The following is a 27,658-nucleotide window of genomic DNA, read 5'->3' on the forward strand; positions in this document are numbered from 1 at the left end:
TTTTATATCTTCCCCATTTAATATTGGAGTTTTGTACATTTTCAGAAATTTATCTATCTCGTCTAGGTCTTTTAGTTTATGTGCATAAAAGAGTTCATAGTAACCTTGAATAATTTTTTTGTGTTTCTGTGGTACGAGTTTTTCATTGCCTGTGTCCTTCCTTCCTTCTTTCCTTCCTTCCTTCCTTCCTTCCTTCCTTCCTTCCTTCCTTCCTTCCTTCCTTCCCTCCTTCCTTCCTTCCTCCTTCCTTCCCTCCTTCTTCCCTCTTCCTTATTTCTTCTTTCTCTCTCTCTCTCTCTTTCTCTTTTTTCTTGAGACAGAGTCTTGCTTTGTTGCCCAGGTTGGAGTGCAGTGGCACAATCTGAGCTCACTGCAACCTCCACATCCCAGGTTCAAGAGATTCTCCTGCCTCAGCCTCCTGAGTAGCTGTGATTACAGGTGCATGCCATCACGACCGGCTAATTTTCATATTTTTAGCAGAGATGGGGTTTGACCATGTTGGTCAGGCTGGTCTCGAACGCCTGACCTCGTGATCTCCCAGCCTAGGCCTCCCAAAGTGCTGGGATTACAGGCACAAGTTACCATGCCCGGCCACCTGTTTCATTTCTAGTTGAGCTTATTTAAATATTTTCTTTTGTTGGTTAATCTTACTAATTGTCTATCTATTTTATCTTCTCAAAGAATCAGTTTTTTGTTTCATTTATCTTTTGAATTTTTTTGTTTCAGTTTCATTTAGTTTTCCTCTGATCTTCGTTATTTCTTCTCTTCTTCCAGGCTTGGGTTTGGATTGTTTTTGTTTCTCCAGTTCAGTGAGGTGTGACCTTAGATTGTCTATTTGTGCTCTTTCAGACTTTTTGATGTAGACATTTAATGGTGTGGACTTTCCTTTTAGCACTGCTTTTGCTGTATCGCAGTGGTTTTGATAGGTTGTGTCACTCTTTTCATTCAGTTTAAATTTTTTGTTAAGCTTCCATTTTGATTTTATTGTTTACTCAATGATCTTTCAGATGCAAGTTGTTGAAATTCCATGTATTTGCCTGGTTTCGAGTGTTCCTTTGAAGTTGATTTCCGATTGTATTCCACTGTGGTCTGAGAGAGTACTTGATATAATTTTGATTTTCTTAAATAACTGAGGCTTGTTTTGTGGCCTACCATATGGCCTATCTTAGAGAATGTTCCATATACTGATGAATAAAATGCATATTCTGCAGTTGTTGGGTAGAATATTCTCTAAATATCTGTTAAGTCCATTTGTTGTAGCATATAGTTTAATCTCATTGTTTCTTAGTTGACTTTCTGTTTTGAAGACATGTTTAAGGTTCTCCGTTGAGTATTAAAGTATCCCAGTATTTTTGTATTGTTGTCTATCTGATTTCTTAGGTCTAGTAGTAATTTTTTTATATATTTGGGAGTTTTACAATTAGGTGGATATATATTTACAATTGTGGTATTTTCCTGTTGCACTAGTCCTTTTATCATATACTGTTGCTCTTGTCTTTTTTTAGCTGCTGATGCTTTAAAATTTGTTTTTTCTGATATAATAGTAGATACTTCTTTGCACCTTTGGTTTACATTTGCATGGAATATCTTCTTCCATCCCTTTCTATTAAGTTTATGTGAGTCCTTATGTGTTAGGTGAGTCCCATGAAGATGCAGATGCTTGGTTGTTGAATTCTTATCTATTCTGCCATTCTGTATCTTTTAAGTGGAATATTTAGGCCACTAACATTAATGATAGTATTGAGATGTGAAGTACTGTTCTCTCTGTTGTGCTCTTTGTTGGCTGAATATCTTGATTTCTTTTTCATTCTGTTATTGTTATGTATGTCCTGTGATATTTCTGCTTTAAGGTGGTTCTATTTTGGTGTAATCCAAGAATTTTTTTCAAGTTTAGAACTCCTTATAGCAGTTCTTATAGTGCTGGCTTGGTAATGGTGAATTCTCCCAGCATCTGTTTGTCTGGAAACAATGATATCTTTCCTTCCTTTAAGAAGCTTAGTTTTACTGAATACAAAATTCTTGGCTGATAATTGTTTTCTTCAAAGGTGCTGAAAATATGACTCCAATTCCTTCTATCTTATGAAGTTTCTGGTAAGAAATCTGCTGTTAATCTAGCAGGTTTTTCTTTATAGGTTACCGAATGCCTTAGTGTCATAACTCTTACAATTCTTTCCTCATCTTGACTTCAGATGACCTGTTGGTATGTGCCTAGGTGATGAAATATTTTTGCAATGAATTTTCCAGGTGTTCTTTGTGCTTCTTGTATTTGGATGTCTAGATCTTTAGCAAGACTGGGGAAATCTTCCTCACTTATCCATTCTAATTATTTTCCAAACTTTTACATTTCTCTTCTTCATTAGGAGCACCAATTATTCTTGGGTTTGGATGTTTAACATAGTCCCAAACGTCTTGGTGACTTTTTCATTATTTAAAATTCTTTTCTTCGTCTTGACGGATTGATATAATTCAAAAACATTGTCTTCATCTCTGAAGGTCTTTCTTCTGCTTGTTCAATTCTATTGGTGAGACTTTCCAACGCATTTTGCATTTCTCTCAGTGTTTTCCTGATTTCCTTGAAGTTGTGATTATTTTCTTATTTATGCTGTCTATTTCACTGAATAATTTTCCTTTCATACTCATATTCTGTATTATGTTTTTGATTTCTTTAAGTTGGACTTCAAGTTTCTCTGGTGCATCCTTGATTAGCTTAATAATCAACCTTCTGAATTCTTTTTCTGGCAATTCAGATATTTTATCTTGGTTTGGATTCATTGCTGGTGAGCTGCTGTGATCTTTTGGGGGTACTAATGAGCCTTGTTTTGTTGTATTACCAGAGTTGTTTTTCTGGTTTCTTCTCATTTGGGTAGACTATATCAGAAGGAAGATCTGGGATTTAAGGGTTGCTGTTTAGATTTTTTTGTCCCACCGGGTGCTACCTTGATGTGGTGTTCTCCACACTCCCCTAACAATGGGGCTTTCTGAGAGCCAAACTGTAGTGGTTGTTTTTGCTCTTCTAGGTCTAGTTACACAGTGGAGCTACCAGGCTCTGGGATGGTACTGGGAAGTGTCTGCAAAGAATCCTGTGATATGATCCGTCTTCAGGTCTTGTAGCCATGGTTACCAGCACCTGCTCCAGGGGAGGTGTCTGAGGAGTGAAACAGACTCTATGAGGGTCTTTGGTTGTGTGTGTGTGTGTGTTTTTCTTAGTGTGCTTGTATTGTGTTGATTGGCCTCCAGCCAGGAGGTGATGCTTTCAGAGCGCAGCAGCTACGGCCATATAGGGAGGATGCAAACTTGCCCTAGGGACACCCTTTCAAGTATTCATGTTTCTCAGCTGGTGGGCAAGGCCTTAGAGCACCCAAGAGATGATTGCTTTTGTCTTCAGCCCCCAAAGTGGGCCGAGAAGGACCACCAGGTGTGGGCAAAGATAGGCATGTTTGAGCTCAGCCTCTCCATGGGTGGAGCTTGCTGTGCTGCTGCTGTGATGTCAATGGGGGTGTAGTTTCCAGTCCAGTGGAGTTATATTCCCAGGGCAATTATGGCTGCCTCTGCTACAACACACAGGTCACCAGGAAAGTGAGAGAAAGCCAGCGTTTACAGGTCTCACCCAGATGGCAGTCCTAAAGGCCAGTCGTACTCTCACCGTACCTCCGCAACAGCACTGAGTCTATTTCCAGGCAGCTGGTGACCAGGGCTGAGAACTTGTTCCAGAACATCAGCCTCTCTGTTGAGAAAGGAAACAGACTCACAGGTTTTCTGTGTCTCAGGTAGCCTACAGCAGGGATCCAGTTCCTTCAAAGGATCTGTGGATTCTCTCAGCTTTCCTGGTATGTTCCTGCAGTAGTTCTTGGAGCAAAAGTTCACAATGTTTGAGTTTTCAGATGCTACTCTGTCCATCTGAGTGGGAGCTGCAAGCTAGTCCTGCCTCCTATCCACCATCTTAATTCTTATCAGCACATTAAAGTTTTATGTATTTTCAGTGTCATAAATTTTGTGCTATGTATCCAAGTAGCATACAAACCTTCTTTTCCCAATGTATACACTCAACATTTTATTGGTTTTATTTTATTTAGTTCCACTTTGGAATTAAAGTTAGTACACTGGAAGAAGGGCCAAGGTGGCCAAATAGAAACAGCTCCCAGCGAGGCCAATGCAGAAGGTGGGTGATTTCTGCATTTGCAACTGAGATACCCATTTCATCTCATTGGGACTGGCTAAGTAGTGGGTGTGACCCACAGAGACTGAGCAGAAGCAGGGTGGGAGATCGCTTCATCCAGGAAGTGGAAAGAGCCAAGGGACCTCTGTCTCCTCACCAAGCAAAGAGGAGGGACTGTGCTGCCCACCTGGGGTACTATGCTTTTTCCATGGATTTTGCAATCCGCAGAGTAGGATATTTCCTTGTGAGCCTACAGTGCCAGGGCCCTGGGTTTCAAGCACAAAACTGGGTGGCTGTTCAGGCTGGCACTCACCTGAAGGAGATTTTTCAGACTTCAGCGGCACCTAGAACTCCAGTGCGACAGGAGAACTGCCCACTACCCTGGAAAGGGGGCTGAAGCCAGTGAGCCAAGTGATCTCCCTCAGCGAATCCTACTCCCATGGAGCCCAGCAAGCTAAAAACCAATGGGTTGAAATTCTCAGTGCCAGCCCCGCAGTCTGGAGTCGGCCTGGGACTATCAAGTTTGGTGTTGGGGGAGGTGGGGAGAGGAGGTCGCCATTACCATGGCTTCGAAGGCGGTTTTACCCTGATAGTGCTAAGGTGACAGGGAGGTTTGGATTGAGCGGAATTCACCACAGCACAGCAAAGGAGCCATGGACAGACTGCTTCTCTAGATTTCTCCTCACAGGGCAGGACATCTCTGCAGGAAATCCAGAAGCTCCATTCAGGGGCTTATAGACAGAACTGTCATCTTCCTGGGACAGAGCACCTGCGGAGAGGATAGGCTGCGGTCACAGATTCAGTGACTTAATCTTTCCTGCCTGCTGGGTCTGAAGAGAGCAGCTGATTCTGACAAGGGGGATTCTTGTAGCATAGTGCTACAGCTCTGATAAGGGACAGATGGCCTTCTCAAGCAGGTCCTGACCAGATGCCTCCTGACTGGGAGAGACCTACGAATAGGGGTTCACATATACCTCATACAGGAGAGCACTGGCTGGCATCAAGCTGGTGCTCCTCTGGGACAAAGCTTTGAGGAAGGAGCAGGCAGCAACCTTTGCTGTTCTATGGCCTCCACTGGTGATACCCATGGCCAACAGGGCCTGGAATGGGCCCCCAGCAGACTTCAGCAGACCTCCAGAAGAGGGGCCTGACTTAGAAGAAAAACTAAGAGACAGAAAGCAACAACAACCAAAACATCAGCAAAAATACACACCCAAAAAACCGCTTCCAAAGATCATCAGCCTCAAAGATCAAAGGTAGGTAAATCCTCAAAAATAGGAAATAAACAGTACAAAACACTAAAAATTCCAAAAGACAGAACATCTCTTCTCCTCCAGATGATTGCAATACATCTCCAGGGAGGGCACAGAACTGGATGGAGAATGAGATGGATGAACTGACAGAAGTAGTCTTCAGAAGGTGGGTAATAACAAACTCCCTTGAGCTAAAAGAGCATGTTCTAACCCAATGTAAAGAAGCTAAGAACCTTGATAAAAAGTTACTGTAGCTGCTTACTAAAATAACTAGTTTAGAAAGGAACATAAATGACAAGATGGAGCTGAAAAACACAGCATGAGAACTTCATGAAGCACATACAGGTATCAATAGCCGAACCGATCAAACAGAAGACAGGACATCAGCGATTGAAGATCAACTTACTGAAATAAGGCATGAAGACAAGCTTAGAGATCAAACAGAAAAAAGGATATCAGAGTTTGAAGACTATATTGCTGACATATAGCATGCAGACAAGATTAGAGAAAAAAGAATAAAAAGAAACAAACAAAACCTCTGAGAAATATGGAATGATGTAAAAACACAAGACGGGGAGAATGGCACCAAGTTGGAAAACACACTTCAGGATATTATCTGGGAGAACTTACCCCAACCTAGCAAGACAGGCCAACATTCACATTCAGGAAATACAGACAATGCCACTGAGATGTTTCATGAGTAGATCAACCCCTAAACACATAATCATCAGACTATCCAAGGTTGAAATGAAGGAAAAACTATTATGGGCAGCCAGAGAGAAAGGTCAGGTCACCTACAAAGGGAAGCCCATAGACTAACAGCAGATATCCCAGCAGAAACCCTACAAGCCAGAAGAGAGTGGGGCCAATATTCAACATTCTTAAAGAAAAGAATTTTCAACCCAGAATTTAATACCCAGCCAAACTAAGCTTCATAAGCGAAGGAGAAAGAAAATGCTTTCCAAGCAAGGAAATGATAAGGGATTTTGTCACCACCAGGCCTGCCTTGCAAGAATTCCAGAAAGAACCACTAAATACGAAAAGGAAAACCTGGTACCAACTACTGAAATAACACAGCAAAATATTAAGACCAATGATACTATGAATAAACTGCATCAACTAGTGTGCCAAATAGCAAGCTAGCATCATGATGACAGGATCAAATGCACACATAACAATTTTAGCCTTAAATGTAAATAGGCAAAATCCCCAATTAAAAGACACGGACTGGCAAATTGGATAAAATGTCGAGATCCATCAGTGTGCTATATTCAGGAGATCCGTCTCTTGTGCAAAGACACACAGAGGCCAAAATAAAGCGATAGAGGAGAATTTACCAAGCAAATGGAAAGCAAAGGAAAGCAGGAGTTGCAAACCTACTCTCTGAGAAAGCAGACTTTAAACCAACAAAGATCAGAAAAGAAAAAGAAGGGCATTAAATGACAGGAAAGGGATCAATTCAAAAAGAGGTACCAACTATTCTAAATATAGATGTACCAAATACAGTAGCATCCAGATTCATAAAGCCAGTTTACAGGAGACCTACAAGGAAAGTTAGACTCCCACACAATAATGGTGGGAGACTTTAAAACCCAACTGTCAATATGAAACAGACCAACAAGACAGAAATTTAACAAGGATATTCAGGATTTGAACTCTGCTCCAGATCAAGCGGACCTAATAGACATCTACAGAACTCTCCACCCCAAATCAAAAGAATATAAACTCCTCAGTGCCACGTGGTGCTTATTCTAAAATTGACCATAATTGGAAGTGAAACACTCCTCTACAAATACAAAGGAATGAAAATTATAAGAAACAAGGGCAACTGTTATAATTGCCCTTGTCAGTGCAATCAAGTTAGAACTCAGGATTCAGAAACTCACTCAAACCACACAGTTTCATGGATATTAAACAACCCGCCCCTCAATGACTCCTGGTAAATAACAAAATTAATGCACAAATCGAGAAATTATTTGTAACCAATGAGAACAAAGAGAAAACTTGTCAGAACCACTGGGACACAGCTAAAGCATTGTTAAAAGGGAAATTTGTAGCAATAAATGCCAACATCAGAAAGCTGGAAAGATCTCAAATTGACACCCTGACACCACAATTAAAACAACTACAGGAGCAAGAGCAAACAAATCCAGAAGTTAGCAGAAGACAAGAAGTAACTAAGATCATGGCAGAACTGAAGGAGATAGAGACACAAAAATCTCTTTAAAAAATCAATGAATCCAGAAGCTAGTTTTTTTGAAAAAATTAACAAAATGGATAGACCACAGGCTACACTAATAAAGAAGAAAGGAGAGAAGAATCAAATAGACACAATAAAAAATGATAAAGAGGATATCACCAATGGACCCACAGAAACAGAAATTACCTTCAGAGGACACTATAAACACCTCTATATAAACAAACTAGAAAACCTAGAAGAAATGGATAAATTCCTGGACACATACAATCTCCCAAGACTAAACCAGGAAAAGGTCAAATCACTGATTAAACCAATAACAAGTTCTGAAATGGAGGCAGTAATTAATAGCCTACCAACAAAAAAAGCCCAGCACCAGACAGACGTATTCACGGCCAAATTCTACCAGAAGTATAAAGAGGAGTTGGCACCCATCATTTCTTCTGAAACTATTCCAAAGAATTGAAAAGGAGGGACTCCTTCCTAACACATTTTATGAGCCCAGCATCATCTTGCTAACACAACATGGCAGAGACAAAACAAAAAAAGAAAAAACTTCAAGCCAGTATCTCAGATGAACATTGATGTCAAAATCCTCAATAAAATACTAGCAAACTGAATCCAGCAGCACATAAAAAAGCTTATACACCCCAATCGTATTGGCTTCATCTCTGGGATGAAGGCTGGTTCAATATATGCAAATCAATAAATGTAACCCATCACATAAACAGAACCAAAGGCAAAAACCATATGATTATCTCAATAGATGCAGAAAATTCCTTTGATAAAATTCAATATTACTTCATATAAACTAGGTATTGATGAAACATATCTCAAAATTGTAAGTGCTATTTGTGACAAAGCCATAGGCAATATTATACTGAATCACAAAAGCTGGAAGCATTCCCGTTGAACATCAGCACAAGACAAGTATGCCCTCTCTCACCACTCCTATTCAATACAGTTTTGGAAGTTCTGGCCAGGGCAATAAGGCAATATATTTTTAAAAAGTATTCAAATAAAAAGAGAGGAAGTCAAATTGTCTTTTTACAGATGACATGATTCTATATTTAGAAAACCCCATAGTCTCAGCCCATAAACACCTTAAGCTGACAAGCAACTTCAGTAAAATCTCAGGATAAAATATTAATGTGCAAAAATCACAAGCATTCTTATACACCAACAATAGTCAAACAGATGGCCAGATAATGAATTAACTACCATTCTCAATTGCTACAAAGAGAATAAAATAATTAGGAATACAGCTAACAAGGGATGTGAAGGACTTCTCAAGGAGAACTACAAACCACTGCTCAAGGAAATAAGAGAGGACACAAAGAAATGGAAAAACATTCCATCCTTATGGATAGAAGAATCAATATCATGTAAATGGCTATATCACCCAAAGTAATTTAGAGGTTTAATGTTATTCCCTTCAAACTACAATTGACATTCTTCACAGAATTAGAAAATACTTCTTTAAATTTTATACGGAACCAAAAGAGAGCCTGTATAGCTAAACAAAAAGAACAAACCTAGAGGCATCATGGTACTTGACTTCAAACTATACTACAAGGCTACAGTAACCAAAACAGCATGGTGCTGGTAACAAAACAGACATATAGACCAATGGAACAAAACAGAGAATTCAGAAATAACACCACATATCTACAGGCATCTAATTTTTTACAAACGTGACAAAAACAAGCCTTTTCAATAAATATTGCTGGGAAAACGGGCTAGCCATATGCAGAAAACTGAAACTAGACCCCCTCTCCTTACACATTATGCAAAAATTAACTCAAGATGGATTAACGACTTAAATATAAAACCCAAAACCATAAAATCACTAGAAGAAAACCTAAGCAATACCATTCAGGACATAGTCATGGTAAAACACTTCATAACAAAAACACCAAAAGCAACTGCAACAAGCCCAAAATTGACAAATGGGATCTAATTAAACTGAAGAGCTTCTGCACAGCAGAATAAATAAACTAGCATCAGAATGAAGAGGAAACCTACAGAACGGGAGAAAAATTTGCAATTTACCCATCTCACAAAGATCTAATATCCAGAATCTATAAGGAACACAAACTTACAAGACAAAACCAAACAACCTCATCTAAAAGTGGCCAAAGGATATGTACAGACACTTCTCAAAAGAGGACATTTATGCAGGCAACAAACATGAAAAAAAGCTCATCATCACTGATTATTAGAGAAACACAAATCACAATGAGACACCACGTCACATCAGTCAGAATGGTGATTAAAAAGTCAAGAAACGTAATCAAGGAAAGTAACAACCCCATCTTTCAGGTTATAGGAAGAATCATAGGTCTAACTTCTGCTGCCATCTAACGCCACATTATAAAGTCTATTTAAAGTATGAAGTGGGTTATATTTAGTTAGCTATCAAAAAGAGTGAGATTTCATTATATCTTTGTAAGCCCTTTGGTGAGTTGCCTGTGATGCATATTACATTCTCCTATAATACCTACTCAATAATTAAATTGTTTTATTTTCTTCTAAATTTATGAAGAGGATTCTTTGGTTTTGAGGAGAGTTTGTTTTTAAGCATATTTCTCCAGCAAAGTCCCAAAAAAGGAAGTTGCACAAGTACATGTTATGGAGTACTAGGAGGTGAAAATGCTGTAAAAATAAAACAAGATAGGAAAACAAAATTCATTATGTTTTGAAATTTTAAATGGAGTTTTCTGAGAAAGCGTGGTTGAGGGGTTGATAGTTGAACATTACTCGCAGGGCAGGAGATGGAGAGCTGCTAGACCACCTAGTTTTCACTCTATAGCACAGGAGAAAATCAAGTGCAAATAGTAACCTGTGTGTGAGTTAAAGAAAAAAAAAGTCAACGATACATGTTAAAGCATAGTAAGGAAGGTTTTACTCAAAAGCATTGTGAGACAATATACAGGAATAATCCAGGGTTGTTGCAGAACAATATAAAAATCTAGGAAGCAGTTTTGCATGCAAAACTCAGTTATTGCTTGTGAAAAGTCAATTGTTACTTTGCTTGAGTTTATAAATTATTCACTAAAAACAACCTCAGGAAAACAGGACATACAACAGAGATAAAAGAAAATACATCAACCAGCAACCCTAAAAATGGGCCAACCAGTCTGAAAACATCTTGAAGGTGTACAGAAGGTCACAAAGCATTGACCAAGAAAGCAATAATTAGTTGCCTTTTTGAGACTGTACACATTTTACAATAATGTTTTTATTATTTCCCCTAATTTATCTTAAAAATTCCTGAACCACAGGCACAACTCAGAAAGGCAATCTTTGAATGCTAGTTTAATGGCTCCTCTAGGTTGTTGGCTTCTCAAATAAAGCTAACTTTTTTTTTTTTTTTTTTTTAATCACCAAAGCCTGTCTCTTCAGTTTGTGGCTTTCAGACTACAAGTGGTCCAGACCTAAGTTTGGCTAAAAGAGTAGTGTAAACCGAAAATAAAATTCTAAGCCCCCAACTGACTGATGAATCTTCCTCTCAGCCAAGGACATTCCAAACTAAACTTCAAATTGTAGTTCAGGCCATAGTGGAAAGAGGGTGGAGGCTGGATATGCCTCATCCCTTATAACCTTCTCGCTTTAGAATTCAGGTACCACTGACCAACATCAACCATTAAAATAGATATCCTTCTACAATGAAAACAGTAAAACATTGGTGTCATAAATTGAGTATGATACAAAAAAATGTAAAAATACTCCTTGTTGATGGATTTGAAGAATCAATACTGTTAAAATGTCTATATTACACAAAGTAATTTACAGATTCAAACTAATCTCTATCAAAATAAAAATAACATTCTTCAAAAAATAGAAAAAACTCTAAATGCATATGGAATCCTGAAAGACCTAGAATACCCAAAGCAATCTTGAGCATACTAAAGAGCTATAGTAACTGAAACAGCATAATACTGACATTAAAAACAAACATATAGACTAATAGCATGGAGGAGAGAACCAGGAAACAAATCCACACAGGGAAGTAATTTTTGACAAAGATATATTGGGAAAATATATTGGGAAAATACAGTCTGAATTTTCCCAATATTCAGAAATGGTGCTGGGAAAACTGAATAATCTTATGAAGAAGAATGAAACTAGACACCTATTTCTTGGCTTATACAAAAATCAAAATGTTTTAAAGCCTTTAAGATATCAAACTATGAAGCTACTAACAGAAAACATTGGGGAAACTCCCCAGGACATTGGGGTGGGCAAAGATTTCTTGAGCAATTCGCTGCAGGCACAGTCAATCAAAGCAAAGGTGGATAAATGGAATCATGGAATCAAATTAAGTCAAAAAGTATCTGAAGCACAAAGAAAACAATCAACAAAGTAAAGAGACAATCCACGGAATGGGAGAAACTATTTTAAAACCACACATCTAAGAAGAAATTAGTAGCCAGAATATATAAGGGGCTCAAACAACTCTATAGGAAAAAGTCTAATAATCCATTTTTTAAATGGGCAAAAGAAGGGAATAGACTTTCGCCAAAGAAGACACACAAATGGCAACCTGGTATATGAAAAGTAAAAAATACTATACTTAAAAAGTTAAAAATATTATAGAATTTTCATATGATCCGACAATTTCACTTCTGGGTACATACTCCAAAAATTTGTACAGAGACTCCAGTCCTCAGGGTGCTCCCGTCCTCAGGCGGCTCCAGTCCTCAGGGGGGCGCTCCAGCACCCGCGACCCGCCTGGCTCCATCTGAGTCCCTGGTTAGGCGCTCTGCGTCCCTGCGTTCCCTCGCCTCCCTCTCCTCTCCTCTTCCGCAGTCGCACCCAGCATGGCGCCAAGGCGCGAGGAGCCCCGCCGGGAAGGAAGCATTTGAAGTCAGGGTTCAGCGCCGCGTCCGGAAGCACAGGACGTGCGACCTTCAGCCTTTGCGCCCACCTGGGCGCCACCAGCCCCGCAGAAGTAGCTGGGAATGGAGCTGCCCCGCTCCAGAGACCTCTCCTTCCGCCTTACCGCGGAGCAAATTCTGTGCAGCCTAAGAGAATAAACGCATGCGGAAGAGAGGGCGTTTCAGACGCCAGTTTCCAACCGACAGATCCACCTTGTACTTCTCTGATGCCATTCACGGGCATTTCTCCTCGAAGGACTTCATCTATAACATCCTCATCATTAAAAAAAGACAGGCCTTGTGTACTCTTGGGCAGGTTCAGTTTGGTCTGAACGTTTTCTGAAAGAATGTGATGAGAAAATTCGAGAAGAGCATGAAGAACTCGAGCACAAAACTGGCAGAACAGGGTGATGCATTTGTGAAGTTCACGCTTGGTGAATAATGTGTCGCTCTGGCGCTGGCCCTTCCATTTCATGACTCACACATTCTGCATTTGCCGCTGCTTTATTCCTTGCTGACTTATTGCAAGGCGTCCAAATTTTGACATGACACAATGCCAGGATCCCTCGGTAAGTACAGGTTTTTGCAAGCTTTTGTCAATGGCACCCACTCGTAGGCCGTAGCAACTGGTTTTGGAAATTTCCCCGATTTCAGCAGCACTTGAATGTGAACGTTTGCTACCTGTAGTTAATACAGTTTGGTTTCTTATATTAGTATGTTTGAAAAGGATTAAAGGAGGTATTCTAAAACAAGTCCTTCGCTGGTTGTGTAAATAAAACTAGAATGACAATGCAGAGGAAGTTAGTGTGATTTTAATTGTGTGCTACAACCAGGACATAACCAGTTATTAAAAATTGAGACTGTAATCCCAGGACAATCTGAAGCAAATAGCCTACAGCACGTCTTGAGAAATAGTGAAGGAGGAAACCATTTCTGTATTCCAGGACTTCTTGAGCGTTCAGAATGGGTTTATGATTTTTTAAGAACTTTATTTATTCTATCAATCTTTTAAACACATGTGTATTGCTGCATTTTCTCCAGTATATTATTGTTTTACCTCCTTGGTAGTACTGGAATTTAGTTGAAAGAATAAAACATTTACTCCCCCACATAAAGAAAGAAAAGACTGGGAGTATTTAACAAAAAAATGTAGGTTTTGTTATCTCTAGAGACAAAGAACATACATTCAGGTTATGTGCACACAGGCTTCTACTGATTTCTAATAGTTTACTTATTTTATTTTTATATTTTAATTTTTATTTTTGAAATGGAGTCTTGCTCAGTCGCCCAGGCTGTAGTGCTGTGGCATGATCTCAGTTCACTGCAATCTCCACCTCTCAAATTGAAGTGATTCTCCTGTCTTAGCCTCCTGAGTAGCTGGGATTACAGGCCTGTGCCACCACGCTGGCAAAGTTTTGTGTTTTGAGTTAAGACAGGGTTTCACCATATTGGTCAGGCTAGTCTCAAACTCCTAACCTCAAGTGATCTGCCCGCCTCGGCCTCCCAAAGTGCTAAGATTACAGGCGTGAGGATCCATACATGGCCTGCGATATTTTATTTTAAGCTGGTGATGGGTGCATTGGTGTTTAATTTGTTTTATACATTATCTTCCACTGAAATATTTCTAGAGATACAAAATAGCTATCATTCTAATTCAGGCTATGAACAACTTAAGGAAAACAATACAATTATCTCAGTAAAAGCAGGATATCATTCAATACAATTTGCTGAACATTTATTGAACGAAGCATTGGTAAAAGAGATAAAATGGGATTTTTCTAATGTGCTGAATCTATCTACCTAAACCTCAGACAAACACAATATCTAATGGAGAACCATAATTGTTAAAGGCCTAAGGTACTCGTTAATATTATTCTTTGGCATTTTATCAGTATATATTTTAATCAATGACGTAAGGAAGAATAGATTAACTTGGAACTAGATCTAAAGTTGTTCAGCCATTCTATATAATATTTTTCTATGCAATAAGGAATACAAAAATAAAAATAGCATTCTTGGTTTCAAGGTCTATAAGCAATGATTAACAGATTTCTATATATTAACAACAAGAAATAGAAGAAGTAATACACACAATATTCCATACACTAGAGCAACAAAATATAAAATACCCATGAACATTGCTATTTTATAATAATAACTTTTACGGAAAATATATGCAGTAGCTTTAAGGGATAGAAAACATCTTAAGGAACATACAAATAGAGTTAGAATTATGTAGGGAACCTCAAGGTGTTAAAAGTGCCAGTTCTACCGAAGCATGTCTTGATTTGATGATGGAGCAGAAGGAAGAGTGAAGATAAGCCATAGAAGAGGAACGATATTAGCCCTGAAATGCCCTGACTGCCATTCTCTAGCTCTGCTACTTAGGTCAATTTACTTAAGCTTCTGATCTCAGTTTCACATGTAAAAAAATGACAATATAGTTAAAGATATTATATAGTGATATGTACATGTGTCTAACAGAGATATCTGACGTACACAATGGTTGTAGGTGTCATTTGAGTTTACAAAGTGTTTTTTTTTTCCCCACGGTGCCAGTTATACAGAAAACACTTGGTGTGTTTCACCTCATCATGTGAGAGAGAGGGAGAAGTTTCCGAAAGTTCCCAGTGATCTACAGGGAAGGGGACATAATTATCTTTGTAGTATTTTCAAGAAAAGGAAGCTAATTCGGCTTCGTGTCCTAGAAGAGGAGATAGAAGGAAATACAAACTTTGATAATTAAGGACAAGGGAATGGATTCCCCAAGGGCTAAAAATATAAGTTTTTGTCTTTTCATTCATTTGTCAATAACCATAAATATTCCAACTGTATATTAGCTGCGTTTTTCTTGATGGTGGAAACAGAAAAACATGTAAGATATTCATATGTTTTTGCCTTTTTAGGAACCTACATTCTTATTGAAAATACACACTATTCAGATCAGTACTAAGAGGTAAGTTAACCAAGCGCAAGCAAGATTATGTATAAGCTAGTGCCGAAATTACTGCTGAACGTGGTGATTGATTTCATTTCTTACGTCATTTTTGGTCGAGAATTTTATGAATTTTATTATATTTTATCTGTACAATATTACTTTGAGAAATGTGGTACAACCTGAGGCAGAAGGTTACCTGCCCCAGCTTATCAGTGTGAAAGATTGGATCAAATCCATTGTTTTTGTTTTTTCATGTCCTGACATTCTAGATTTGTAAAAGATTTTGATAGTGAATGGGAGTCAGAGGAGAAAAGTAGCAGATGAAAACAGGCATGATTTGAAAGTTTTGGCCACATTTTCTTTTCTTTTAATAATTGTAGCTCATGCAGGATGAGAATTCCTAAATCAAAAATCCAGTATCAAAAATACTCCAAAATCAAAATCTTTTTGAGTGCTGATATAAGACTGTGTCACTCTTGCTTTCTGATGGTTCAGTGTACACAAACGTTCTCCCTTACACAAAATTACTTTAAAATATGGCATAAAATTACCTTCAGGCTATGTGTATAAGGGATACATAGAACGTACGTTAATTTTGTCTCTACTCTTGGGTACCATTCCCAGGATATCTCCTTATATATATGCAAATATTTCAAAGTGTAAAATATCTGAAATCTGCTACACATCTGGTCCCAAGCATTTTGGATAAGGAATCCTCAACCTGTATTAATGAATGCTCACTTTTGTCATGTGCTCTTCTAAGACATTTACACCTATTATTTAAATATGTTTTTAAACTTGATGCGTACAAAAATGTTTATTTACAACAAATATGTTGAATATATGTTTTGTAAAATGCTTTAAAATATTACAACAGCTTTTGAAAAACACTTAACTCTGTCTGATCATGTAACCTTTCAGGCCAATTTTTTAGGTAATCATTATCATTATTCCAGTATTGCTGTGTTTTATAATAGATTTTTATATGTGTATTTAAATTACTCATGATAGGATTCATGAAATCATTCCCTGTGATCTACTTTGTTCATTCAACATTCTATTTGTGAGACTCATCAATGCTACTTCTTGTAGTTTTGGTTATAAATTCCATTTTCAGTGCACATGCAGGTTGCAGTTTTATATTAGAAGTAAAGTTGCTATGCTCATTTTTCCTAATGTGAGAGATTTGTTTTCTTTTCTTTCCTGATCATTCCTTTTACAAAAGGTTTTATTCTTATTACAAAAGGATAAAGTCAGTTTAACAACTACAGTGATTACATATGCTGTCTGACAGTATTTCAGAACTGCTTTACTTATTTTTTTGATCAATTTTTGTCCACTCAACGTCTCCTTTCCATCGTCTAACTCAGTGACTTCTCAATTTCCAAACATGATTTTCATGGTTTCTGTGTTATTATTGCTCTGGGAATGTGCACAATATCAGACTGTCATGAATTATGACCAGGATTTGCATAAGTTCTGTGTTACTATTGCTCTGGGCATTACACAGTATCACAGTGTCATGAAATCTGATGACTCCTCTTCCAGAGGTGATAACGTTGATATAATATAATATATTATAATAATATAATCACAGTCTTTGTGACAGAACAAACTCAATGAAGACAATTTTAGCCCATGGGTATGAAGGGAATTTTGAGGCAATGAATGGAGGTGCAAAAATACAACACAAATAAGAGTGCATTTATATAAATTCAGCCTAAACTAATATAACTGAGAAAATTCAGAGGGATATGTAGATTTACATTTGTTAATCAATTTTGTTTTAATGCTGCATCATTCAATTGAATGTAAAATATATGGTAGAAATGTCTAAATGATCAAGTAGAATTAATCAACATTTCATTTCAACTTAGTAACTTGGAAGTAGTGTTTCCTAGATGTAAAGAACACTTTGCCAACTTAAAAAGAAGCATAGGGAGAAGCTAACTTGACTAGATAGCTTGCTTCTTGGAATAATATTGCAGACTGACTTAAAGAAAAATTATGATGGAAATTTGAAGCAATACAGTTTTGTTTGCATAAATTAGTGTATTACAACAGTTGACAAGATCAAGATAACTGGGAATACTAGGGTATGATGTTCACAATAGGTGGTTCCATAAAGTAAGTTGAGATGAGTTATTTTCTTGAAGTGAATTCAGCTAATATGCACTGGAAATTATTGAGGCAATACAAAGTCTTTTCCTCTGATTGACCTTAAAAGCCCACCTTCTCTTGAGGACAAAACAAGGGAACCCTGTGGTAGGAAACCCTCAACACTAAAGATCCCTGAGATGCCCATTTGTCATTCTGAATACATTGACTGGACCTGGATCTGAGCTACCACTAATAAGCTTTATCCAACTTCTTGATAATGGTTTGTTTTAAAACAAGAATGGAGGAAGGTTGCATCCTGTTTCTCTCTTCATACTGATTGAGAAAAATGATTTCTTTTTCTTTTAGAGATTTCTGTTCTATCTCATCAGAGTCCCATAAGGAGGTTCCTTCTCTATCTTCCGAGCCCTGAAGAGACATTTTTTGGTAGGTTTTTATTCTCAGATCTCAGTTGTTGTTGAATTAAAATTTAAACTACTTTTGAGTATTTTTTTCTTATCCACAATATTATTCAAAATTTATTTAAAGAAATAAAACTCAAAAAAGTATACTTTACTACCTCATATTTAAAAAATTGCATTTCAACCCTCAGGCCAAATTCAAGATTCCATCACCTCTGTGGATTTCTTTTAACTCCCTTGTCGCTCCTAGATTATTCAGCTTTTATTATTGCTGATTTTAGTCCCTTCATTAAAATGTGATGCATGAATAAATGAAAAAAGTACATTTCTGTCAAATGACTCTACTCACCAGGCTTGTCTTTCTGTTTATGACATCATTTTTTATTGCCTGGAATAATTTTCCCTCACATATTGGCTTTGCTTATACATTTAGAATTATCTCATAGAATAAAATCTAAATGCCACAACATACAAGAAACATAACTCTAAATTAGAAAACCCTATGTTTCCCCAAAATCTTCTAGTTATAGCATATCATTTTGTGGAATTCATATATGGATAAACCTTTCCTGTGATCTGATTTTCTCACTTCCTCAGAGTCTTTGCCAGATGCCACTAGATGTGTGAGGTTTCTCTTGACTACTCTGTTCAAAGTTGAACATGCTCGTGCAGTTCAAACACCTTTCTTTGACTTACTTTTCTCTGAAGCATTTAACCTCTTATGACATAAATTTGTTTATATGTCATCATCTGATCGCACTCACTATGACCTGTATGGGCATGGGCCTTCTTTGTTCCAATTATTGTGGTAGCCACAATACTGAACACATAGGCTTCATAAGTGTTTCTTGAAAGCATGCATCTCATGCTTTTCTGAAGTTCTGTTTTTCTTCGTACTTATTCTCCAGAGGAGATATTTATTGTATTAGTGTCCTAGGAATGAGAATACAGAGTATCACAAACTGGTTACCTAAAACAGAAGAAATTTGTTCTCTCATAGTTCTGGAGGCTAGAAATCTGAAATCAAGTTGTCAGCAGGGTTAGTTATTTCTGAGGACTCTAAGAGGAGGAATCTCTCCCATTCCTTTCTCCGAGGTTCTTGTTATAACTAACAGTTGTTGGCATTTCTTGGTTTGTAGATACGTCACTCCAATCCCTGCCTCCCCCGTCCCATGGTATCCTTAGTGTCTCAGTCTTCACATGGCCATCCCCTTATCAGAACATGAGTCATATTGGATTAGAGAGGCACACTATGCTCCAATATGACTTCACCTTAACTGATTACAGTCTTTATGTTTTTCCAAACAAGCTCACATCATGAATATCCTTTTGACAAAAAATAAAATTCAATCCATAAGACAGGGCTATAGAAAAAAGGGCCTAGATTTTAGATTTGTATAATTGAAAATCCTTTCTGTGTGTCTACTTAGTGTATAGAAAACTTACAATGAGGAGTAGATCAAATACTCTAAACTATAAAGTAATAGACAACCAAACAGTTTCTGTTAACACTGGTAGAAAAGTCCCTACTATCATGTGAACAAAGGCACAAATTTATTTTCAATTTCTAGTATTGTGTTGGTCACATGCTGACTGAAGCTGAATTTCTCTATCAATTTATCTGTAAAAGACTTCTGATTTCTTAGGAAACATCTGTTTGCATGGGAGACATTTTCTTTTTGGAAAAACTCCATCAATAACATATTAAATATTGTTATTCTAATATTTCAATTGAGAAAAAGGACACTCAGAAGAGAAACGTTGGAAAAGCTCCATAATTTCATAAGTGAGGCAGTGCTGAAAGAACACATTTTGTTGTAAGTCTATACTTTTTGAACTTTTAGTTTTTTACTTCTGGTTATAGTGTATTGATCATTGATCTGCAAAATTTACCACAATCACATGCTTTATAAGGTACTGTGAAAAGTTTTACCAAATTAATGACCTGGTTTTGTGGTACTAGCTAAAAAACATATTCATCATGGCATGGGAGAATCAGACCTTCAACTCTGACTTCATCCTCCTGGGAATCTTCAATCACAGCCCCACCCACATCTTCCTCTTCTTTCTGGTCCTGGCCATCTTTTCAGTGGCCTTCATGGGAAACTCTGCCATGATTCTCCTCATCTACCTGGATACCCAACTCCACACCCCCATGTACTTCCTCCTCAGCCAACTGTCCCTCATGGACCTCATGCTCATCTGCACCACGGTACCCAAGATGGCCTTCAACTACTTGTCTGGCAGCAAGTCCATTTCTATGGCTGGCTGTGCCACACAAATTTTCTTCTATACATCACTGCTTGGCTCTGAATGCTTTCTGTTGGCTGTTATGGCTTATGACCGCTACATTGCCGTTTGCCACCCTCTGAGATACACCAATCTCATGAGACCCCAAGTTTGTGGACTTATGGCTGCCTTCTCCTGGATCCTGGGCTCTACAGATGGAGTCATTGATGTTGTAGCTACATTTTCCTTCTCCTATTGTGGGTCTCGGGAAATAGCCCATTTCTTCTGTGACTTCCCTTCCCTACTAATCCTCTCATGCAGTGACACATCAATATTTGAAAAGGTTCTTTTCATCTGCTGTATAGTAATGGTTGTTTTCCCCGTTACAATCATCATTGCTTCCTATGCTCGCGTTATTCTGACTGTTATTCACATGGGATCTGGAGAGGGTCGTCGCAAAGCTTTTACTACCTGTTCCTCTCACCTCACAGTGGTGGGAATGTACTATGGAGCAGTTTTGTTCATGTACATACGGCCCACATCTGATCGATCCCCTATGCAGGACAAGATGGTGTCTGTATTCTACACCATCCTCACTCCCTTGCTGAATCCCCTCATCTACAGCCTCCGCAACAAGGAGGTGACCAGGGCATTCAGGAAAGTGTTAGGAAAGGGCAAGTCTGGAGAGTGAGTGCTTTATAAACTTTATGCTTTGTTGGCTGCTAAATTCTTTTAAATGTCCCTTTTTTCCATTAAGTCCTCAAAATAACTTTCATTTTGTACATAAATTTGTAATAACATATATATGAGCAGCTATATTATTTATTCCAGATAAACTATTTTAAATATTTCTTATATTCAATTCAGTTGTTAGTACAATATAAGGCATTTTCAATATTGACATTAAAGGATTTTTAAAATTTTTTTATTTAAATAGGTTTTTGGGGAACAGATAGTGTTTGGTAACATGAATAAGTTATTTAGTGCTGATTTCTGAGATTTTGGTTCACCCATCACCCAGGTAGTGTTCCCTGTACTCAATGTGTGTTCTTTAATCCCTCTCTACCCACACCTTTTCCTCCAAGTCCCCAAAGTCCAATGTATCATTCTTATGCCTTGATGTCTCATAACTTAGCTCCCAGATATGAGTGAGAATATACAATGTCTGATTTTCCATTTCTTTGTTACTTCGCTTAGAATAATAGTCTCCTGTTCTATCCTGGTTTTTGCAAAATGCTATTTTTTCCAAAATGCTATTTTTTCCCATTTTTTGGCTGATAGTATTCCATGGTGTATATATACCACCTTTTCTTTATTCACTTGTTGATTGATGGGGTTTTGGGTTGGTTCCATATTTCTGCAATTGCAAATTTTGCTGCTATAATCATGTGTGTGCAAGTATTTTTTTTTGTAAAATGACTTATTTTCCTCTGGGTATACACCTATTAGTGGTATTTCTGGATCAAATGGTAAATCTACCTTTAGTCGTTTATGGAACCTTCACAGTGTTTTCCATCTTCACAGTGTTTTCCATAGTGGTTGTACTAGTTTATATTCCCGCCAAGAGTGTAAAAGTGTTCCCTTTTCAGCACATCCTGCCAACATTTATTTTTTGTTTAATTTTTTTATTTTGGCCATTCTTGCAGAACTGAGGTGGTGTCACATTGTGGTTTTGATTTGTATTTCCCTGATAATTAGTGATGTCCAGCATTTTTCCATGTACTTCTTGGTCATTTGTATATCTTCTTTTGAGAATGGTCTATTCATGTCCCTTAGCCCACTTTTTGATGGAACTGTTTGTTTTTTTTCTTGCTGATTTGTTTGAGTTCTTTGTAGATTCTGGTAATTATTCCTTTGTCAAATGTATATATTGTGAAGATTTTCTCCCACTCTGTGGGCTGTCTGTATCTCTCCTGATTATATTTTTTGCTGTGCAGAAGCTTTTTAGTTTAAGTCACATCTCTTTATTTTTGTTTTTGTCACGTTTGCTTTTGGGTACTTGGTCATGAAGTCTTCTCCAAGCCAACGTCTACAAGGGTGTTTTCGATGTTATCTTCTATAATCTTTATGGTATCAGGTCTTAGATGTAAGTCCTTAATCCATCTTGAGTTGATTTTTGTATAAGGTGAGAGATGAGGATCCAGTTTCATTCTCCCACATGTGGCTTTTCAATTATTCCTGCACCATTTGTTGAATACCTTGTCCTTTCCCCACTTTATGTTTTGGTTTGCCTTGTTGAAGAACAGTTGGCTATATTTGACTTTATTTCTGGGTTCTCTATTGAGTTCCACTGATCTATATGCTTATTTTTATACCAGTACCATGCTGTTTTGATGGCTATTGCTTTATAGTATAGTCTGAAGTCAGTTAATATCATGTCTCCAGATTTGTTCTTTCACTTAATCTTGCTTTGGCTATGCAGGCTCTTTTTTGGCTCCATATTCATTTCAGGATTTTTTCTTCTAGTTCTGTGAAGATTGATGGTGGCATTTTGATGGGAATTTCATGGAATTTATAGATTGCTTTTGGAAGTATTGTCATTTTTACACTACTGATTCTACCATCCCTTGGCATGAGATGTGTTTCCATTTGTGTGTGTTGTCAATGATTTCTTTCAGCTGTGTTTTATAATGTTCACTGTAGAGGTCTTTCACGTCCTTGGTTAGGTATATTCCTAAGGTTTTTTGTTCTTGTTGTTACTGTTGTTTGTGCAGCTGTTGTTAAAGGGGTTGAGTTCTTGATTTGATTCTCAGCTTGTTCGCTGTTGGTGTACAGCAGAACTACTGATTTGTGTATATTAATTTGGTATCCTGAAACTTTGCTGAATTTATTTAGCAGTTCTAGGAGCTTTTGGGATGTGTATTTAGGGTTTTCTAGGTATACAATTATATCATCAGCAAACAGCAACAGTTCTACTTCCTTTTAACCAATTTGAATGCCCTTTATATCTTTCTCTTGTCTGATTGCTCTAGGTAGGACTTTCATTACTATGTTGAATAGAAGTGGTGAAAGTGGGCATCCTTTTGTTGTTCCAGTTCTCAGGGGAAATGCTTTCAACTTTTTTCCATTTGGTATAATGTTGGCTGTGGATTTGTCATAGATAGCTTTGATTATCTTAAAGTATGTCCCTTCTATGCTAATTTTGCTTAGGGTGTTAATTGTAAAGGGATACTGGATTGTGTCAAAATTTTTTTGTGTCTATTGAGATAGATGATCATGTGATATTTGTTTTTAATTCTGTTTACATGGTGTATCACATGTATTGACTTACTTATGTTAAACCATCCCTCCATTCCTGGTATGAAACCTACTTAATCATGGTGGATTATCTTTTTGATATACTGTTGGATTTGGTTTGGCCATATTTTTGAGGATTTTTGCATCTATATTCATCAGGGATATTGCTCTGTAGTTTTCTGTTGTGTACACCCCTGCTTTTGGTATTAGAGTGATAGTGACTTTATAGAATAATTTAGAGAGGATTCCCTCTTTATCCTCTGGAATAGTGTCAATAGGATTTGTACTAATTCTTTGAATGGTTGACAGAATTCAGCTGTGAATCAGGTCCTGGACTTTTTTTTTTGTAGGCAGTTTTTTTTTTTTTAATTACCATTTCAATCTCTCTGTTATTGGTCTGTTCAGAGATTCTATATCTTCTTTGTTTTAGCTAGAATGGTTATATATTTCCAGGAATTTATCCATCTTCTCTAGGCTTTCCAGTTTATTTATATTAAGGTGTTCATAGTAGCCTTGAATACTCCCTTGTATTTCTGTGGAATCAGTTCTTATATCTCCCATTTCATTTCTAATTGAGCTTATTTGGATCTTCTCTCTTCTTTCTTCGTTAATTTTACTAATGGTCTATCAATTTTATTTATCTTTTCAAAGAACCAGCTGCTTTTTTCATTTATCTTTTGTATTGTCTTTTGGTTTCAATTTCATTTAGTTCTGCTCTGATCATTGTTATTTCTTTTCTTCTGCTGGGTTTGGGTTTGGATTGTTCTTGTATACCCAGTTCCATGAGGTGTGACTTTAGATGGTCTATTTGTGCTCTCTCAGACTTTTTGATGTAGGCATTTAATGGTATGAGCTTTCCTCTTAGCACTGCTTTTGCTGTATCACAGAGGTTTAGATAGGTTGTGTCACTATTATCATTTAAGTTACATAATTTTTAGTTTCCATCTCTATTTCATTGTCAACACAGCGATCTTTCAGGAGCAGGTTATTTAATTTCAATGTATTTGCATGTTTTTGAGTGTTCTTTTGGGAGTTGATTCCAATTTTATTCCACTGTGTTCTGAGAGCGTACTTGATATAGTTTCTATTTTCTTAAATTTACTGAGATTGTTTTGTGTCCTATCATATGGTCTTAGAGAATGTTCCATGTGCTGATGAATAGAACGTATATTCTACAGTTGTTGGGTAGAATATTCTGTAAATAGGCTGGGCACGGTGGCTCATGCCTGTAATACCAACACTTTGGAAGGCCAAGTTGGGCAGGTCAGCTGAGGTTAGGCATTCGAGAACAGCCTGGCCAGCACGGGGAAACCTCATCTCCATTAAAAAAAAAAAAAACAAACCAGGTGTGGTGGCAGGCACCTGTAATCCCAGCTACTCAGGAGGCTGAGGCAGAAGAATCACTTGAAACCTGGAGGTGGAGTTTGTAGTGAGCTGAGATCATGCCATTGCTTTACATCCTGGCGACAAGAGCGGAACTACATCTGAAAGAAAAAAAAAAAAAGATTGTTGTGTAAATATCTTTTAAGCCCATTTGTTCTGGGGTATGGTTTCAGTACATTGTTTCTTAGTTGACTTTCTGTTTTGATGACCTGCCTAGTGTTCTCAGTGAGTATTAAAATCTGCCACTATTTTTGTGTTGTCTTTTATCTCATTTCTTAGGTCTAGTAGTAATTGTTTTATAAATTTGGGAGTTCCACTGTTGGGGCATATATGTTTGTGATTGTGATATTTTCCTGTTGGCCTAGTCCTTTTATCATTATATAATGTGCCCTTTTGTCTTTTTTAACTATCCTTGTTTTAAAGCTTTTTTTTCTGATATAATAATAGCTACTCATGCTCGCTTTTGTTGTCCATTTGCATGGAATATCTTCTTCCACCACTTTAAGTTTATGTAAGTCCTTATGTATTAGGTGAGTCTCTTGAAGATGCAGAAACATCTTTGGTTAATTCTTATCCATTATGCCATTCTGTATCTTTTATATGGAACTATGTGATCTAATTAAGCTGTTATTTTATGGTTTTAGGTCTAACATTTAAGTCTCTAATCCATCTTGGAGTTGGCATTTGAAGAGGAGGAACTCCCCGGGCTGTGTTTGAGAGTGTTAATTTAGAAGAGTACAGACAATGGCTGGAAATAATGTGTTAATATCCGTCACTGGGGACACTAACTTCGCTGACTCTTCCATTTTTTTTTTCATTCTGTTAATGTTATATAGATCCTGTGAGATTTATGCCTTAAGGAGGTTCTATTTTGGTATATTCTAAGAATTTGTTTCAAAATTTAGAGCTTTTTTTTTTTTTTTAGCAGTTCTTATAATACTGGCTTGGTAGTGTTGAATTGTCTCAGTTGTCTCAGCATTTGTTTGGTTGGAAAAGACTGTCTCGTTCTTTCATTTATAAAGGTTAGTTTCATTGAATACAAAATTCTTGACTGATAACTGTTTTGTGTAAAGAGGCTGAAAATAGGTCCACAATTCCTTCTAGCTTGTAAGGTTTTTCATGAGAAATCTGCTGTTAATCTGGTAGGTTTTTCTTTATAGATTACCTGCTGCTTTTGTCTCATAGCTCATAAGATTCTTCATCTTGACTTTAGATGTTGGCTATGTGCCAGGTGATGAGATCTTTTGCAATGAGTTTCCCAGGTTTTCTTGGAGCTTCTTGTATTTGGATGTCTAGATCTCTAGTAAGGCTGGGGATATTTTCTTTAATTATTCCCTCAAATACGTTTTCCAGACTTTTAGATGTCTCATCAGGAACATCATTTATTCTTAGGTTTGGACATGTAACATAGTCCCAAATTTCTTGGAGGCCTTGTTCATTTTTTAAAATTATTTTTATTTGTCTTGGATGGATTGGGTTAATTCAAAAACCTTGCCTTCTATCTCTGAGGTTCTTTCTTCTGCTTGTTCGATTCTATTGGTCATACTTTCCAGTGCATTTTGCATTTCTCTCAGTGTTTCCTTGATTTGCAGAAGTTGTGATTGTTTTTCTTTTATGCTATCTATTTCATTGGATAATTTTCTTTTCAGAGCCTGTATCATCTGTTTTGGTACCAGTACCATGCTGTTTTGGTTACTGTAGCCTTGTAGTATAGTTTGAAGTCAGGTAGCGTGATGCCTCCAGCTTTGTTCTTTTGACTTAGGATTGTCTTGGCAATACGGGCTCTTTTTTGGTTCCATATGAACTTTAAAGCAGTGTTTTTTCCAATTCTGTGAAGAAACTTATTGGTAGCTTGATGGGGATGGCATTGAATCTACATGTACCCTAGAACTTAAAGTATAATAATAATAATAATAATAATAATAGAAAGGAATAATAAATAATAAAAAATAATCAACCTTCTGAATGCTTTTTCTGGGAACTGAGAGATTTCATGAAGTCCTTGCCCATGCCTATGTCCTGAATGGTATTGCCTAGGTTTTATTCTAGGATTTCATCTTGGTTTGGATCCATTGTTGTGAACTGGTGTGATCTTTTGGGGGTATTAATGAACCTTGTTTTGTCATATTACCAGAATTGTGTTTTTGGTTCCTTCTCATTGGGTAGACTATGTCAGAAGGAAGATCTGAGATTCAAGGGCTGCTATTCAGATTTTTTTGTCCCACTGTGTGTTCCCTTGAGGTGGTGTTCTCCCCCCTCCCCTAGGAATGGGGCTTCCTGAAAGCAAAACTATATTGGTTTTTATGTTCTTTTGGGTCTAGCCACACAACGAAGCTACCAGATTGTTGGCGGGTCCTGGGGGATGTCGGCAAAGAGTCCTGTGATGTGATTCCTCTAAAGGTATTGCAGCCGTGAATACCAGCACCTGCCCTGGTGGAGGCAGCAGGGGATTTAAGTGGACTTTGTAAGGGTCCTTGGGTCCTTTTAGTGTACAGGTTTTGTGTTGGATTTGGTTGGCCTCCAGCCAGGAGGTGGCGCTTTCCAGACTGCATCAGCAGTGGCGCTGTAGGGAGGATGCAAACTGACCCTACCTACAACTGGTCAACTATTCAGGTTTCTCAGGTGGTGGGCGGGGCCATAGAGCTCACAAGAGACTATGACCTTTGTCTTGAGCTGGGAAGGTTGGTAGATAAATACCCCCAGGTGGGGGCAAGTATAGGTGTGTCTGAGCTCAACCTCACCTTTGTTGGGCCTTGCTGCTCCTGGTGCTGTAAGGGATGGAGGTGTGGTTTCCAGTCTAATGGAGTTGTATTCCCGGGAGGACTATGGCTGTCCCTGCTGCAACACAGAGGTTACTAGAGAAGTG

The 27,658-nt window shown here is 37.7% G+C and overlaps 1 protein-coding gene across 1 annotated transcript; it reads left to right on the forward strand.

The window, feature by feature from the left end:
* Nucleotides 1–19,924: 19,924 nt before the first annotated feature.
* Nucleotides 19,925–20,863, forward strand: LOC105533603 (olfactory receptor 2M3). Its single transcript, XM_011972074.1, has one exon. It carries the CDS (start codon nucleotides 19,925–19,927, stop codon nucleotides 20,861–20,863), a length of 939 nt encoding a protein of 312 aa, XP_011827464.1.
* Nucleotides 20,864–27,658: the final 6,795 nt, after the last annotated feature.

This window comes from Mandrillus leucophaeus, unplaced genomic scaffold (genome assembly GCF_000951045.1).
Source record: "Mandrillus leucophaeus isolate KB7577 unplaced genomic scaffold, Mleu.le_1.0 Scaffold1266, whole genome shotgun sequence".
NCBI lineage: Eukaryota > Metazoa > Chordata > Mammalia > Primates > Cercopithecidae > Mandrillus > Mandrillus leucophaeus.

Coding starts and splice junctions, on each gene's coding strand:
- LOC105533603 (XM_011972074.1), top strand. CDS start 19,925: ATGGCATGGGAGAATCAGACCTTCAACTCTGACTTCATCCTCCTGGGA.